The sequence below is a fragment of the Cnephaeus nilssonii genome (genome assembly GCF_951640355.1).
Source record: "Cnephaeus nilssonii genome assembly, chromosome: 20".
Lineage (NCBI taxonomy): Eukaryota > Metazoa > Chordata > Mammalia > Chiroptera > Vespertilionidae > Cnephaeus > Cnephaeus nilssonii.
This window is the reverse complement of record NC_137091.1, coordinates 36,219,837-36,236,967: the sequence shown is the minus strand read 5'-3', so window position 1 is coordinate 36,236,967 and position 17,131 is coordinate 36,219,837. Positions and strand designations below refer to the sequence as shown.

The 17,131-nt window shown below is 57.2% G+C and overlaps 1 protein-coding gene across 1 annotated transcript in view; it reads left to right on the top strand.

The window, feature by feature from the left end:
* CNGB1 (cyclic nucleotide gated channel subunit beta 1) overlaps window positions 1-16,929 on the top strand; it is a gene marked incomplete at both ends in the record, with an annotated part of 46,242 nt that extends 29,313 nt beyond the window's left edge. The window contains 9 exons of the mRNA XM_079759719.1: window positions 23-145; window positions 3,077-3,218; window positions 3,851-4,010; window positions 5,842-5,939; window positions 6,023-6,106; window positions 7,047-7,165; window positions 7,388-7,534; window positions 13,123-13,339; window positions 16,681-16,929. Of these exons, the coding sequence (XP_079615845.1) occupies window positions 23-145; window positions 3,077-3,218; window positions 3,851-4,010; window positions 5,842-5,939; window positions 6,023-6,106; window positions 7,047-7,165; window positions 7,388-7,534; window positions 13,123-13,339; window positions 16,681-16,929 (1,339 nt within the window). The remainder of the gene's footprint in view (window positions 1-22; window positions 146-3,076; window positions 3,219-3,850; window positions 4,011-5,841; window positions 5,940-6,022; window positions 6,107-7,046; window positions 7,166-7,387; window positions 7,535-13,122; window positions 13,340-16,680) is intronic.
* Between the last annotated feature and the right edge of the window lie 202 nt (window positions 16,930-17,131).

Genomic DNA, 17,131 nt, shown 5'->3' with positions numbered 1-17,131 from the left:
CACGCCTTTCCTTCCCTGGCAGGGTTATCAGGACCACCGCCTACTTGCTCTACAGCTTGCACTTGAACTCGTGCCTGTATTACTGGGCATCGGCCTATCAGGGCATTGGCTCCACCCACTGGGTGTACGATGGCGTGGGAAACAGGTGAGCCAGCCTTCCTCCCGGGCCGTACTCCCCCGCACAGGGACTCCCACACACAAGTCCCATCCCTGCATGCTCCCCAGGCCTCCTCCATCCCAAGGAACCTCACCGTGATGAGGTTGAGGGGCCAAGTCTCCCATCCTGGCTAAGCTAACATCTGAGGCCCTGCCTCGTGCCAGGCAGAGGGGGCTCAGACATGAGCCAGACCTGCCGGAGAGCCCCTGCAGCGTCCCGGAGTCTAGCAGAGATGGCAGAGTCACCGCATGTGTGCATTGGGGTGGGTACCCTAAGGGCTCAGCTGCGAGGGAATGAGGCCACCACACCTTAGCACAGCTCCCGGGCGTCCCTGGCCCGGCGGGGGCTGGCCAACAAGGCGAAACCTACTTGCCCTTTTGGGCCAGCATGGCTCAGTGGTTGAGCGTTGACCTTTGAACCAAGAGATCACAGTTCGAACCCCTGTTGGGCACATGTCCAGGTTGCGGGCTCGATCCCCGGTGGGGGTGTGTGTGCAGAAGGCAGCCAATCGATGATTCACTCTCATCGATGTTTCACTCTCTCTCTCTCTCCCTCTCCCTTCCTCTTTGAAATAAATTAAAAAAATATTTTTTTAAAAAAAGAAGAAACCGCCAAGGCCGGTTTGGCTCAGTGGATGGAGCGTCGGCCTGTGGACTTGGGGGTCCCGGGTTCAGTTCCGGTCAGGGGCGTGTGCCTTGGTTGCAGGTGCATCCCCAGTGGGGGGTGTGCAGGAGGCAACTGATCGATGTTTCTCTCTCATCGATGTTTCTGACTCTCTGTCCCTCTCTCTTCCTCTCTGTGAAAGATCGGTAAAATATATTTAAAAAAAAAAAAAAAGAAGAAGAAACCTACTTGCCCATCCAGAGAGCTGCCATACACTGTGTTCAAATGATGATGATGATGGTAATGATAATAATGCTAATAGCAGGAACCACAGAGCAGTTATAATGTACCAGCCCTGCTAACACAGTCACTCACTTAATCCTCACAACAAGCACCCAAGAGAGGTACGGTCATTGCCCCCGTTTTACAGACCAGGTAACAGGTGTGCCGTGACCTCTGAGGGCAGCACAGTTCCTAAGTTAGAGAGCTGGGATTTGAACCCAGGCGGAGTGGCTACAGTGTCATATATGTCTGTCTGCCTGGGGCTGTAGAGGTGGAACGAGAGGTCAGTTTGGAAAGACTGCATTTGATCTTGGCCTTGGCAGGTGGAGAGAAGGGGCAGAGAATGCCTGGGGGAGGGAGCACCATGAAGAAAGGTGTGGCGTTGCAGGACAATGGAGTTAAGGAGTGGGGTGCAGCTTTGTGTCTCCGGAGGGGACAGGGTGTGGAATGACTTGGGAAGGTAGGCGGGGCCTGGTTGCCCAGCAGCCTCCCTACCTGAGCAGGTCCCGCCTCACCTTCTAGGCCTTCGCTGTTCGACACTGGAGCCACTAGCCACACGGGCTACCGAGCACTTGAAACGCAGGTGCAACTGAGATGTGTGGGACATACTGGCTTTTCGAAGGAGAAGTCCCTGGCTTTACTAAGATTCTCAGAGGAGTCTGTACCCCAACAAGCTATGGATCCATGTCCTGGGGCTGGGCCTGGCACCCCCATCGCAGGCACAGGGAGGAGTGGCCAGCAGGGAGGGGAGAACAGAGCCTTCCTCCTGTAGGGCCCCTGGGAGCTCCTGGTGCTCAGCGTGGAGGGCACCCCTTTTTTGGCAACACTGCTCTTTTCCAAAGGAAATCCTACAGGGAACCCCGATATATGGCCAAAGCACAAGTAGCAAAGGAGGATTCCTCTACAAGTCCAATACCAGGGGTGATTATAATTTTCGTAACAACGACCATTTGTCGAGTGTCTGCTACGGGCTGGGGCTTGAGCACCCAAGTTCCTACATATCTGGTCCTTCATCCTGCAGGGTCCCCACCGACCTGGTAGCATGGCAGACAAGGCTGCAGGGAGGCCCCTGAGTGTGCCATGCCAGTGGAAGGTCCCTCCCACCAGGAAGGGTTTGGGGAAAGGCTGAGGGTTGCTGACATCACGCCTGTTTTCTTCCTGTTGGCTCCGCAGCTCCCAGCTTCCTTGCTCAGTCCAGCTAAAGGCTGTCCCTGCGCCCTCTGGTGGCCAGGACCGGTATGACAGGGGACTTCCCAGGGCCGGCCTGTGTTGTCCTGAGATTTCCCTGCACCAGGTGGAAAGGAGGGACAGGGCGGCTCAAAGCCCTGCCCCCGGCCTCCAGCTAATCAGAGCCAGAGACCCCTCCCCTACCATTGCCAACCACGGCTGCTTCCCGTCCCCATTACGTGTTTGCTTGCCTGTCCCCACTAGATGGTGAACTTCTTGAGGTCGCGGAGCCTATTGTTGCCACAGCAGGCACGCGGCAGGTGCCAGCCACAGTGAAGGCGCTGACAGCTGGCATTTACTGGGAGCCCACCTGGGCCAGGTGTTCTTCTAGCACCTCAGCTGTGTCCTCGTGGTCACCTGTGATGGATGTTTTCTATGAACACACCCACTCGAGGGAAGGAAGCTGGGCTTGGTCCAGGTTATGCAGCTGGAGGGTGGCAGCGCTGGGTTTGCATCCAGGCAGCCCAGCTTCAGGGCCCCGTGTTCCTTTTAAAAAAATAATATATATATATATTTCAGAGAGGAAGGGAGAGGAAGAGAGAGATAGAAACATCAATGATGAGACAGAATCATGGATCAGCTGCCTTCTGCACGCCCCACACTGGGAGTCGAGCGTCAATCTGGACATGTGCCCTGACCGGGAACCGAACTGTGACCTCCTGGTTCAAAGGTCGATGCTCAGCCACTGAGCCACGCCGGCCGGGCAGGGTTTTCTTTCTTGCACAAGGCACACCTGTCAGAGCCACGCCACCTGGGTCGGCGGAGCGGGGCTGTGATGCCTGAGCCGCCCTTCCTCTTCCTCCCCAGTTACATTCGCTGTTACTACTGGGCTGTGAAGACCCTCATCACCATCGGCGGGCTGCCCGACCCCAAGACGCTGTTTGAAATCGTCTTCCAGCTGCTGAACTATTTCACGGGCGTCTTCGCCTTCTCCGTGATGATCGGACAGGTAGCTGGGTCACTGGTCCGGCTTCCCACACCTGCCTGCGCCTGAGCCTTTCAGACCAAGCCTGGGAGCCTGGGCTCGGGGCCCATCCCCTCGGGGCGGTGGCTTTCTGGGAAATGCCCCTCCTTTGGGAAGTCCGGAGAGCTGGCTCAATGGTTTCTGCAGAGGCTGAGGAACTGGGCTGCGCCCTTGGAGAGAGCAACCCCTGGGGCGGGGGTTCTGATGTGCTGGGGGCCTATCTCGCATTCTAGTCAGTGCAGGAGGCGACACTCAGCGGTCCTCAGAGTTACCTTTGAGGGGCCCCGCCCTCACTGGGCATATTTCCTGCAGGCTGGGGTCCAAGTGCCCCTGGCACCAATCGGCCGTGTGGTATTAGCATCAGCCCAGCCCCTGGGACCTGAGGCCGCCCAGGGGCCAGCAGCCTCGCCCCCAATTACCCCCCCCACTCTCTGGAGACAGACTCCCCGCCAGCAACTCCTTCTCTGGGTGGACATGGGCCTCTCTCTCTCTGAACCCCCACTGCACCCTGGTCTGTATGAAGTAAATGTGCCCGTGTCCCACATCCCCAAAGCCCATGGAACGGCCCCATTCTGACCCAGCGGCTTCCTCACCTCCCCCCCCCCCCCTTGCCCCAGATGCGAGATGTGGTGGGGGCCGCCACGGCGGGGCAGACCTACTACCGCAGCTGCATGGACAGCACCGTGAAGTACATGAACTTCTACAAGATCCCCAGGTCCGTGCAGAACCGTGTCAAGACCTGGTACGAGTACACCTGGCACTCCCAAGGCATGCTGGGTAAGACTCCCCCTGCAGGTACCCACCCTCCTGCGTCTGCCCTCGTCCTGTGACTCCGAGGCCAGCCTGGGGCCTCTGTTGGCTGTGTCCCTACATTTAAGTGAGAGGGGCCTGGGAGGCCTGTGGGGCGCCCGGAGCTGGGCCGTCAGGAGGCCCTGGAGACTTGAGGGGGCTTGTCTTCTGGGCACTCTGCCCACCTCACTCCACCCACCTCGGAATGGGCGTTCATCGGAGATGGGAGTACAACCCAGTCAGGAGAAAAGAAAGCCTCTCTCTCCCTCTCTCTCTCTCTCTCTCTCTCTCTGTCTCCAAATATATACATAGGTATGTATAGATTTCTTTGTAAATTTGTGCTCAGTAATTCTTACAAAGTGGGAGGATCTTACCTGAAATTTCTTGCAGATGTAGCAAGATTTTCACAGATTCTAAAGGGAACCCTTAATGGAATCTGAATATGCTAATCATATGTTAATTATTTAAATTTTCCCAGTTTCCTTTTTATCTCTGGGAGCTAGTCATTTTGTTCTCAGAGCCTAGACGTGATTTTGGAGGCCTCTGAAAAGCCCGTAAGCCACCCTATTGTGCCTCAGAGCCCCCCAACTTCTCCAACCAAATAAAAGGGCCCGTTGCCTCTGTGGGGTTCCCTCTGGTCTCAAAGAAGCCACACCTGAGCCTAAGGTCGTGGCAGTCTGTGGCCACGAGTGTCAGGATCTTGGTTACTATCGGTTGCTAGTGCCTGTGACTCTACAAGGGATGCTGCATTACCTCATTCCCCGCAGTGACAGCTTTGTGACATGGTCATCTCACCCCCTTTCCCAGGGGAGCAGATCACCAGAGGGCTCTGACTGGCCCAGGCTCCCTCAGAGCTGGAGCCCATAAATCATCGGGTGCAGTGGGCGGGGCATCAGGGTGGGGACCGGTAGTGCATTTCCTGTCTCCAGGGACCAACATTCATCCATGCCAGGCTCTCTGCCGGGCACCACAGACATCCTGGTGGGCAAAACAGTCTTGACCCTTCCCTTCTCTGGACAGACTCTTTCAAAGAATATCCACCTTGTGGCCAGGTGCAGTGTGGATGGGGCCGGGTGCAGTGTGGATGGGGCTGGGTGCAGTGTGGATGGGGCCGGGTGCAGTGTGGATGGGCCCGGATGCAGTGTGGATGGGGCTGGGTGCAGTGTGGATGGGGTCGGGTGCAGTGTGGATGGGGCTGGGTGCAGTGTGGATGGGGCGGGGTGCAGTGTGGATGGGGCCAGGTGCAGTATGGATGGGCCCGGATGCAGTATGGATGGGCCAGGTGCAGTGTGGATGGGGCCGGGTGCAGTGTGGATGGGGCCGGGTGCAGTGTGGATGGGGCCGGGTGCAGTGTGGATGGGCCCGGATGCAGTGTGGATGGGGCTAGGTGCAGTGTGGATGGGGCCGGGTGCAGTATGGATGGGCCGGGTGCAGTGTGGATGGGGCCGGGTGCAGTATGGATGGGCCGAGTGCAGTGTGGATGGGGCCGGGTGCAGTGTGGATGGGGCCAGGTGCAGTGTGGATGGGGCCGGGTGCAGTGTGGATGGGGCTGGGTGCAGTATGGATGGGGCCAGGTGCTGTGTGGATGGGGCCAGGTGCAGTGTGGATGGGGCCGGGTGCAGTGTGGATGGGGCCAGGTGCAGTGTGGATGGGGCCGGGTGCAGTGTGGATGGGCCCGGATGCAGTGTGGATGGGGCTGGGTGCAGTGTGGATGGGGCCGGGTGCAGTGTGGATGGGGCCAGGTGCTGTGTGGACTCGGCCTACGTGGTGGGGAGGAGCCTGGATGAGCCTCTGACTGTTGCCAGGGTCTCGTTTGCAGATGAGTCGGAGCTGATGGTGCAGCTTCCAGACAAGATGCGGCTGGACCTGGCCATCGACGTGAACTATGACATCGTCAGCAAAGTGGCGCTCTTCCAGGTACCCCCCACCGCCCGCACCTCCGGGCTCTGGGAGGCCGAGCCCCGCCTTCCTCTGACCGGGCTCCTGGCTGCTCCCAACAGGGCTGTGACCGGCAGATGATCTTTGACATGCTCAAGCGGCTGCGCTCTGTCGTCTACCTGCCCAATGACTACGTGTGCAAGAAGGTGAGGGGCCGAGGCGGCCACGGCGCCGGCTGGGATTCACCCCCAGCCCCCGGCTGTGAGGGTCCAGCGAGGTTGGGGCGCAGGGAAGGTGGATTGGCAGGGAAGGGGAGAGTGGCATAGCTCCGTGCCCGGGCCAGCCGGCCGCAGGGACCCTGGTTCCGTGGCACAGGAGGCTTTGCCCGGCTCCAGGCACTGAACTCAGGTGAGTCTCCGGCTTTGCTCCCTGGACACGGGATCGTGGGGGCCGGGACGAGGAGCCCCACTTCACAGAAAAGGGACGTGCGGAGCCTGAAGGGGGGCAGGGCATGGCTGTGTGGACGGAACTGTTGCCAGGGTCTTGGTCCTGCTCTGGGGAGAAGGGGGCGGGAGTAGAGGTGGGACAGGGCCAGGCTGCACCTGATGCCCTTGCATAGATGTTTGTGGATTTCTTTCCACCTAACCATTTTTTAAGGTTTTATTTTTATATATTTTTTATTGATTTCAGAGAGGAAGGGAGAAGGAGAGAAAGAAATAGAAACATCAATGATGAGAGAGAATCATTGATGGGCTGCCTCCTGCACGCCCCTCACTAGTGACCAAGCCCACCGACTGGGCTTGTGGCCTAACAGGGAATCGAACCGTGACCTCCTGGTTCATAGGTCCATGGGCCCTCATCGGGGTGTGTAACGGGAATTTGTGAAGCACCGTTACACCTGCCCCATTACGTCCAGCACTTTCCGTCACTCGCTAACTCCCCACTGCAATCCTGTCACCGAGGCAGGCCGAGGGGGGTCATTCTCCCCAATCCACAGATGGAGAGGCCGAGGCCCCACAACACACACCAAGTCGTGGCCGGGCTGGCCCCCAGGGCAGGTTCCTCATGCCGTGCCACCGGCCCAGTCCTGCCGTGTCTGTGGTCGCTTTTGACCATGACAGAGGGACGTCCCCTTCTCGGTTTCAGGGGGAGATAGGGCGCGAGATGTACATCATCCAGGCGGGGCAGGTGCAGGTCTTGGGCGGCCCTGATGGGAAGTCCGTGCTGGTGACGCTGAGAGCTGGATCCGTCTTCGGAGAAATAAGGTCAGAGAGGGAGGGGTGGGGGGGCGGGGGACCATGGGTGGGCCTCATCCTCAGGGCCCCGGGGGGTCAGAGGGAGCGCTGAGGATGCACCCCCGGCACCTGCCGACACGCAGATGACATGCTCTCACGGGTGTGGGGCTGACACGGGTGGAAAGGAAGACCGTAGGGTGATCAGAACCGCAGCCCCCCAAGGGCCTCACCCTCCCTTCTTCCTCACCCCAGCCTGCTGGCTGTCGGAGGTGGGAATCGGCGCACGGCCAACGTGGTGGCCCACGGGTTCACCAACCTCTTCATTCTGGACAAGAAGGACCTGAATGAAATTCTGGTGCATTACCCCGAGTCCCAGAAGTTACTCCGGAAGAAGGCCAGGTACTTTTTTTTTTTTCTTTCTTTCTTTCTTTCTTTCTTTCTTTCTTTCTTTCTTTCTCTCTTTCTCTCTTTCTCTCTTTCTCTCTCTCTTTCTTTCTTTCTTTCTTTTATATATTTTTATTGATTTCAGAGAGGAAGGGAGAGGGAGAGAAAGATAGAAACATCAGTGATGAAAGAGAATCATTGATCGGCTGTCTCCTGCATGCCCCAGCCCGCAACCCGGGCATGTGCCCTTGACTGGAATCGAACCCGGGACCCTTTAGTCCGCAGGCTGATGCTCTATCCACTGAGCCAAACCCGCTCGGGCTCTTTCTTTTTTTTAACTAAAAAAGTCCACGGAGCCCTGGCTGGTTTGGCCCAGTGGATGGAGTGCCAGCCCTCGGACTGAAGGGTCCCGGGTTTGATTCTGGTCACGGGCACGTACCGCATTGCAGGCTCGGTCCCCGGCCTTGGTTGGGGTGGGGCACATGCAGGAGGTAACGGATTGGTGTATCTCTCTCACTTAGATGTTTCTCTCTGTCTCTCTCCCCCCCTTCCACTCTCTCTCTCAAAAAAAAAAAAAAAGTGCGTGGATGCTGTAGTGCGCGTTCCTGAAGGACTAAGACTTCCTCTTCCAGCATCGCAGGACCTTCCTGTGTTTCCTTTGGCAAGGACAGGCAGGCCCACGGGTGGGTTCTGATCAGTTTCTGCCTTGCATGGAGAGTGGCTCACTGGATTCTCTCTGCACGTTGCTTTTTTGCACGTGGCGCCCACCCCGCCGCGCGGCCCGTCGGTCCACAGGCAAGCCGCTGCGGTGAGAGGGCCTTCGGGCTGTTTCCAGGATCTTGTCGTGGGAGCAGGGCCGCAGCGAAGGACCTCTGCACCTGGACTGGGGATGGTCAGGGGGCAGGTGCTTTCTTAGAAAAGCAGATTTTTGCTTTTAAAAGGTCGGGTTTTTAGTTGCGTGACGGAGGCCACGTGGTGGGTGGAGGACCCCCGTCGGCGTGGGCGGCTGATAGAGCTCCGACCTCCTCCAGGTGTGGGTCTGGGCTGTGTGGCCTGGGGAAAGTTACTTAACTTCTCTGGTCTCGGTCTTCTCCCCTGTAAACGAAGAGTAACCATAAATCCACCACTGTGTGCGTCTCCGGCAGGGCGCCCGGCCTGAGGGAGGGCTCCGTAAGACGACGGCTAATCACGATGGTCCCTCTTTACCCGTTCAGTTTCCGCTATAATGTCCCCATTGGATACTTGCTAATGCACAGATCTGGAGTCTGCCCTCCCCTGCCCTTTATCGGATATTCTTTGAAAGAATGCCGTAGGTAACACCAGGCACAGAGCGTGGTCCTGGCAAGAGGAACCGAGTCTCCACCATCTGTTCACGCAGCACCGTCTTTTAGTGAGGACGTAGTGGGAGGCCCTGGGGACAGCAGAGACCAAACGAAGCTGGCATCCTAGTTGGGGGACGGGGGGAGGCCGACAACAGGGAAGTGAATGATTAGGTGATGTGTCCGCCGCAGGGGACAAGGGCCCTGTGGAAGCACAAAGCCACGGGAGGGGACACCGAGGGAGGGAGCTGCTGGGATAAGTCGCCAAGGAAAAGCCGTTCTGAGCCGGTGGAATGAGCTGGGCGCCGCCTGCAGGGAAGAGCATGCTGGGCAGAGGGAACAGCATGTGCAAAGGCCCACGGAGGCGCAGGCTCGGTGTGTGTGTGCAGACCAGCAAGAAAGGGAGCGCAGCTTGCCGTGGGGATGGAGGAGCGAGGGGCTGAGACTGGGAGGGCCTGTAGGTGAAGCCTGGTGATGGCTCCGCCTCGCGATGGGGCGGGGAAGGAAGCCGCCCTGTAACGCACCTTCTTCTCTCAGAGAAGCCGCTGGGGAACCTGAACTTTCCCCACAAAACCCCCCACTTCCCCTCCTCTCCCGAGGGGGGCTGGGAAGTGTGGTCAACACTCACTATTCTCGGAACCTGTATTTGCGACTTGCCTCCTCGCTACCGTTTATTTACACCCCGAGTGCGTGTTCCAAGCCGAGGGAGAGCAAGGGGGCGCTCCGCCCTCTCCGCCCAGCTCCTACTGCAAACAAGTGTCCTTTTGGGTGTGTGGTCTGCTACGTGCCACGGTTTTCACGTTTCCGTGAAGTCTTGTGGTGCTCTCGCTACTTGAAAAGAAGGCTGGGACGTGCCTTCGTTCAGGCTGGAGGTCTGGGGCTGCCGGCCCTAGGCTCGTGGTGAATGGGTCGGCCATAGGATAAATGAGATGTCTTTAAGCAGAACCACACCTGTAAGCAGAGGCAGGTTATGCATGGACCGGCTGATGAAGACGTTGTGTTGAGAGGCACACAGAGCCCTCATCCTGATCCCCCCAGCAGCGACCCTTCAGGAGTCACCGATTCCGCGTTTGCAGGGACTTCGTAGAGTTTACCCAAGTAATGGGAATTGACTGTTTATGTCTGAGAACTGGCCCCAGGGCCCTCTCTCCCTTCCTCCCCCCACTACCCCCAACCCCCCGAAAGCCAGGCTCAAGTGGCATGCCATCCCCCCGGCTTGGTTAGGTGAAGCTTTGCCAAATCAGCCAGATCCTGCAGAGGCCTGGCTCCTGACCTGCCTGCGGGACAGGGGGTGGGGGTGGGGGCAGCCAGAGGAAGGAGGAGGGGCTGATTCTGGTTCTCTGGACAACAAGTTTGAGGAGAGAGGCAGGGGGCCACGTAGGAGCGCTGTCCATCAAAAGAGAGACCAGATCGCCTGGCTGGTATGGCTCAGTGGTTGAGCGTCGACCTATGAACCAGGAGGTCACGGTTTGATTCCCAGTCAGGGCACATGCTCCGGTTGTGGGCTCGATCCCCTGTAGGGGGCATGCAGGAGGCGGCCAATCAATGAATCCTTCTCATCACTGATGTTTCTATCTCTCTTTGCCTCTTCCTTCCTCTCCGAAATCAGTTTAAAGAGAGAGAGATGGGGGTCTGAGAACCACAGGGCCTGGGGGTATCTGAGTTGGTGAAAGCCACATGTGGGGTTCTGTCTGAGCTCCCCACTTTATGGGAGACCCGTGGCCCCAAATAAGCGAGGCGCTCAGCTCTTGGACTTGGCCCTTCCCAGAAAGGGGGCCAAAACGTCTCACGCATGCCCCTTCCTTGGGGGGTGAATGCTTGATCCTAATGATAGTGAAATGCATGTCATCTGAAAGCGGGGCTCCCTTGCCTTAGTCTGGAGGTGCCCCAGAAGCCCACTCAGTGTTTCAAACCAGAGCCAGCCACCAGCCCTCGCGAAGGTCCTGCGCACAGTTCCTTTGTGTCGCTTTCGTCCCATGCCGAGCCTTCCTGCAGACGGGCATGCGCTGAGTTATGGACTCTAATAACACGGGTGACGGCGCCGGGCACGGAGGAGGCTTCCGATGAGTGATCACGTTGGTGTTCTCCGGGGGGGAGCCCCAGCTAGCTAATGCAAGTCTTGGGCAATTAATATTGATACGCACAATTCCAATCCATTGCCTCTGATTAGAGAAGCAGCCAGCGGGGCCTCCTTTGTGAACAAACAAGTTTTGCCGGAAGCCTGATGAATGAATTGGCCAATTAGTGGCCTCCGCTCTACTAGACTGCAGGCGAAATGCATGTGTTCCTGAGCCAAACCACTCATCATAAATGCACAGCGTGAAGAATTCCTTATGAGAGGCGGCGGCTCCGTTAGATGGAAAAGTCTCTCCTCATTTAGAGAAGCCGGGTGACATGTCGCACTTAATCTGGGTTGTTATTCTGTCTCTGCCCCTTCCTAGCAACCTTGGGCATGTCACCCTCCCCCTCCCCCCCCCGCGCGCCTCAGTTTCCCCAGCTCCCATAGGCACAGGAATCCCAGCCCTTCTCGTGTCACAGGAGTGTTGTCAGCATCCAAGAAGAGCATGCCCATGAAGTTGCTGCGATCATTAAGGCCTGGCGTGCTGGGGTCAGAGGCGTGGGTTTGAATTCCAGCTCTGCCACTTCCTAGCTGTGTGACCTTGGGAAAGTTACTCGCCCTCTCTGGACTTCCATACCCTCATTTGAAATGAGGGGACATAACAGGACCTGCCTGAGGACTCCTGGGAGACTTGAATGACAGAGGGCGCTGTCAGATATCACTGCTGCATAACAGCATTACCACAAACGCAGGAGCTTAACGCCACACGTATTTATTATCTTAGAGTTTCTATGGGTCAGAAGTCTGGGGACGGCTGGGATGGGCCCACTACAGGGCTGTAGTCAAGGTGTTGGCCAGAGCTGGGTTTCCTCTCAAGTTCAAGTGGGGCAGGATCTGCTTCCAGGGTCACGTGGTTGTTGGCTGAATCCAGTGCTTGTGGTTGTAGGACTGGTGGCCGCCCGCAGGTTCTTGTCCCATCACTTCCCCCCACATGGGCGCTGGCTTCATCAAAGCCAGCAAGGCTTGTCCTTGCAAGACGGAGATCAGGATCCTGTGCGACGTGTTCATAAAAGTGACATTTGATCACCCTCGCGGTGTCCTATTGATTGAAAGTAAGTGGCATGTCCCACTCACCCTCAAGGGGTGGGGATCACACAGAGGCAGGACGGGGGACCGCAGAGCCACCCAAGAGCGCCTGTGGAGGACTGAGCACAGGGCCTGACACCACAGACGCTCAGTAAGGGCTCAGCTGGTGCTGGCGCTGATGCTGACATGACAATGAAGCCAGAGAAGAGAAGCAAAGTGCTTTGGGTCCTTTTCCATCTGGGCCTCTTATTTCTGACTAGAGGCCCATTGCACGAAGATGCGTGCAATAGGCCTTCCTTCCCCTGGCTGCTGGCACCCCTTTTCCTCCGGCACCCGGGACTCAGGCCTTCACTCTGGCCGCCGCCTTCTGTCTTCACTCCGGCCGGAATCGTCACTCCAGCTGGAGCCCCGCTCCTGTAGCTCCCTCTGCCCCCGCTCCCCCTCATAGCAGGCGTCCCACCCTGCCCAGCCACTCCATGTCTGTGTATGCAAATTAACCTGCCATCTTTGTTGGGCTAATTTGCATACTCACTCCTGATTGGCTGGTGGGTGTCACAGAGGTAAGACAATTTGCATATTTCTCTTTTATTAGTGTAGATTCCATTATTTCCTGTGTGACCTCAGGGAAGTTGCTCAACCCCTCTGAGCCTCCATTTCCTCATCTATAAGGTACAGACAATAAGACCTACGTTCGTTGTTCTGATCATTCAGTGAGATGCTATGCACGAAGCCCTTAGTGCTATGCTTGGCTCAGAAAATACACTCAGAAATGGTTTGCCAGCCTGGCCATTGTGGCTCAGTGGTTGAGCATCGACTTATGAACCAGGAGTTCACGGTTCGATTCCTGGTCAGGGCACATGCCTGGGTTGCAGACTCGATCCCCAGTAGGAGGTGTGCAGGAGGCAGCTGATCAATGGTCCTCTGTTATCATTGATGTTCCTATCTTTCTCTGTCTTTCCCGTCCTCTCTGAAATCAATAAAAAAATATATTTTTAAAAAATGGCTCGTCAAACAACCACCACCATGCAAGTCTAATTCTAAGAGCACTATGCAAGCAAACTTTTCCTCTGTCCCTGCGCGTGCTAGGGATATGAGTGAATGCTGCACTGGTGACATGAGCGGACACTGCTTTCTTGCAGGCGCATGCTGAAGAGTAACAGCAAGCCCAAGGAGAAGAGCGTGCTCATCCTTCCTCCCCGGGCCGGCACCCCCAAGCTCTTCAATGCCGCCCTGGCCGCAGCGGGAAAGATGGGCGCCAGGGGGGCAAAAGGCGGCCAGCTGGCCCACCTCAGGGCTCGGCTCAAAGAGCTGGCTGCGCTGGAGGCGGCTGCCAAACAGCAGCAGCTGCTGGAACAGGTAATGTGGTCGGGAACCCGGCCACCGACCCGTGTCCACTCTGTTCCAGGCAGAAGGCAGGCCCGGGACCTGCGAGGGGACCCACAGTCCATTCCAGGGAGTGCTTTCCTTCCTTCCTGTCCGCCAGGGCTCCTTTGGTTGCAAGGGACAGTGCAAGCTCATATTCACTTGAGAAAACGGAGTTTATTGGGTGGAGTGATTAAAAAGTTCGGGCAAGTGTTACCGGGAAACCCCCATTGGGCTCGGGCTGCCTGTCGCTGTGTCCAATAAGGAAGGCAGCGTTGAATCAGATTAGGCATTTATTGAGAAGGCCAGCCAACCAAGAAGACAGGGCGCTTACAAGCATCAAATCCTGCCTTCCAGCAAGGTGCAGGGGGCAGGGGAGTATAAAGGGGAAGGGGCCAGGTGCTCAGTGCAGCCCCGGGGGTCCACAGACGTCAGCTATTGTCTTTAGTCATTGATGAGATGATGTTGGCGCGATGACGTTTTGACTCCTGGTGGGTTGGCCTGACCATGCTCATCGGTTCTGCTTGCTGGATTCACCTCCTCCATTGCTTCGCACAGGCCTTGAAGAGGAAACTTTAAGAAAAACTTAACTCCCTGTTCTCATATAAGAACCTTAACCCCCTGTTCATATAAGCATATGTGTTCTAGGACTTAAAATAAGATGATTACTTTTCAGATGAATTCAGGTGCTCTACCTATCCGGGTATAGGTCCCCCTATCACAAGGCTGGGCCCAAAGCTCAAATGATGCCAACAGGATGAGGTGTATCACCTCTGTTTTCCTGGGAGTGGACTCCATTCCCGGGCTGGCCCCAACAGAAAGTGTAGCAACTCCAACAGAAAGAAAGCACCTCATTCCCAGTAATTCCAGCAAAAATCCCAGGGCTCACTGTCATTGGACAGAATTGGGTCACGTGTCAATTCCTGAGCCATTCAGTGGGGTACTCCCCAGAGGCCTGGCTCACATGCCCCGCCCCACGCTGAGGCGGTAGAGTGGCTTTCCCAAAGGGAAGTCCTGGTGTGGGCCGCGAATGTCCCTCCCTCCCCAGATAAAAGTGACGTTCTCCTAGTTAATGTTGTGTCTGTTGAAAAGATTTGCAATTTAAAAGACTTGGAAAGGCGACAGGCACTGTGCAGACTGCTCCCATCCCCATAAATCTAAAGGGAATTTTAAAATTAGTTCTGGGACTTTTTTTCTGTGACTAATGCCCAGAATGCCAATTAGAATGATTGCATTAATTATGGCTGCTCATTACTGTCCTGTAGGGAGGCTGCCAGGAAATGGGGGGATGGGCTTAGGCAGGAGCTCGGTGGCAAGGGAGGGGGCAGCAGGCCATGGGAGACAATTCGGAGGAGCCCAGTGAATTCGGGGCTCAGTGCAGACTGGTGCCAGAGTCCGGGAACCTGTCAGAAGCTAGGGGACAGCAGGCGTCCGAGGAGTGATACCTGGGTCTCCGGAGGCAGTCACCACTGGCCCCAGATTGAGGACAGACGTGACTGGCTCACCACCTGCCAAGGGCGGCGTAAAGCCGGCTGGTTGGGGCCTTTAGGGCTGGCTGAGCCGACATGCGCTCCCAGAGTGTCCTCAGGACAGTGACGGGCTTGATCCGAAACTGGCTCCTAATGTTAGCTCTTCACCGAGGCAGCTAGGAGATGGGAATTACACTGAGTGGCCAGATTATTATGATCTCTGAACGCATAATAATCTGGCCACTCAGTGTGTGTGTGTGTGTGTGTGTGTGTGTGTGTGTGTGTGTGTGTGTGTATTAGAGGCCTGGTGCATGAATTCATGCAGGGGTGGGGTCCGGCCAGCCTGGCCAGGGGGAGGGGACATGGGCGGTTGGCCGGCCTGCCTGCTGGTCGAACTCCTGGTTGAGGGGACAATTTGCATATCAGCCTTTTATTATATAGGATATACACTGAGTGGCCAGATGATTATGCGTTCAGAGATCATCATAATCTGGCCACTCCGTGTAAATGTGCACGCGTGTTCCAATAAAAGGCATTTCCCCTGCAACTCAGAACCAGGGCAGAACGGCAGAGTACAAGGGGCTCTTCCGTAGCCGTCCGAGGACACAGGTCCAAACCCGGCTCTGTCACTGCCCGCTGTGACCAGTGTAGCTCCTCAAGCCTCCGGAGCCCCTGATTCCTCAGGGTCGCCACATAGGGTACCAGGGATGAGGCGGGAGACCCGGGATGCCTTTCACAAAAGCATTTGGAACACGGCGAAGCCCTGGACCAACTGTCCCATGATTCTTCGGGTCCCATCAAAGCAGGATGCTTCAGGAGGTCCCACAGTGGGCACCATCTGGGCATCCTGCCCTGGGAGTGCGTGCCAGAGCTTAGAGTGGGCAGGGGAGGGGGGTACAGGGGTGACAAGCCTGCAGACACATGGGACAGAGGACGTGACCTGTCCCCCAGGACGCCTTGGGTTCTAGGAGCATCTTGTCCCCCACCCCCTGCTCCCCTTCCTTCAACACCTTGTGACTTGAACCAACGTCAGGGGTCTCTGTCCCTTTAATTCCGCACGATGACTGCTCTCCCTTTAACTCAGCACCATTTTAAGCCGGACTTGGACATCTGTGGCCCCCGGGGCCTCCTGGTCTAGGGGCTGCTCCCTCCCCAGCATCCTTCCGTGCAGAGATAGGTTTGGACAGGGCAGGAGGGGCCATGCGTACCCACAAAAGCATGGGTTTTCAACCAATTCCCTATGCTACACAGACCGTGGCCAGCGCCCACGGGGGCCCGCAGGCTGGAGGCTGGAGGTACCCACCGAGTCCCCAGACGTGGGCTCAGCCCAGCCTAATGCCAGTGGCCCTGTGGATCTCAACCTTTGAGACTTTCCAGAAAGGGGGGCAGGCCACAGCTGCTCCAGCCCTCATCGGCCCTTTCCTTGTCTGTTTAGTTTTTCTCGTCCACCAGGGAGCACGCAGCCCTGGGAACTGGGTGGGCAGGGAGAGGCCCTTCCAGCATGGTACAGGGGGCAGGAGTATAAAGGGGAAGGGGCCAGGGTGCTACGTGCAGCCCCGGGGGTCCACAGGCGTCAGCTATTGCCTTCAGTCATTGATGAGATGATGTTGACGAGATGATGTCAGAGACCTAACAGAGACCTAACATATCTCCCCAGGACTTTCCAACAGAGATTTTAAGTCTTAAACGCCCCCCATAACATAGCGTCTCTGTAAGGAACCCTGACGGCTCCGCCCAGCCCCCATCCGCTAGTTGCACCTGCTGAGCTCACCATCCTTTTCCATGGGGGTCCGACGAGGGGGACAGGGAGGTAGCTAAGATCCCTTGGACATTCTGGCCTCAGCAGTCACCCTTTTGGGATTCTAGGCCAAGAGCTCGGAAGACGCCGCGGGAGAGGTGGGCTCTGCCACCCCCGACCAGCCTGTACCCCAGGAACCGCCCGCCCCAGCCTCTCAGCCACCTGCCTCGCAAGGGGGCGCCGAGAAGGAGGCAGCTGGTCCTGAGGAGGAGCACTCGGTGCGGATCCGCGTGAGCCCGGGCCTGGACCCTGGCGAACAGATCCTGTCGGTGGAGATCCCGGAGGAGATCCTGGAGGAGAAGAAAGAGGCGGAGTGAGGTGCCCACCCCCACCCCACCCCACCCAGCAGCCCAGCAGCCCAGCAGCCCAGCAGCCCAGCAGCCAAGACGCTGGTCCACAGTGGTGGCCTGGGTGGCTGGCCCTCAGTTAACTGCTGGCCCACATTTCTCTCCCACATCAGCTTCTCCCGGGCTGGTCTTGACAGCACCAAATTTCCTAGTGTCCCTAAGTTCCCACCAT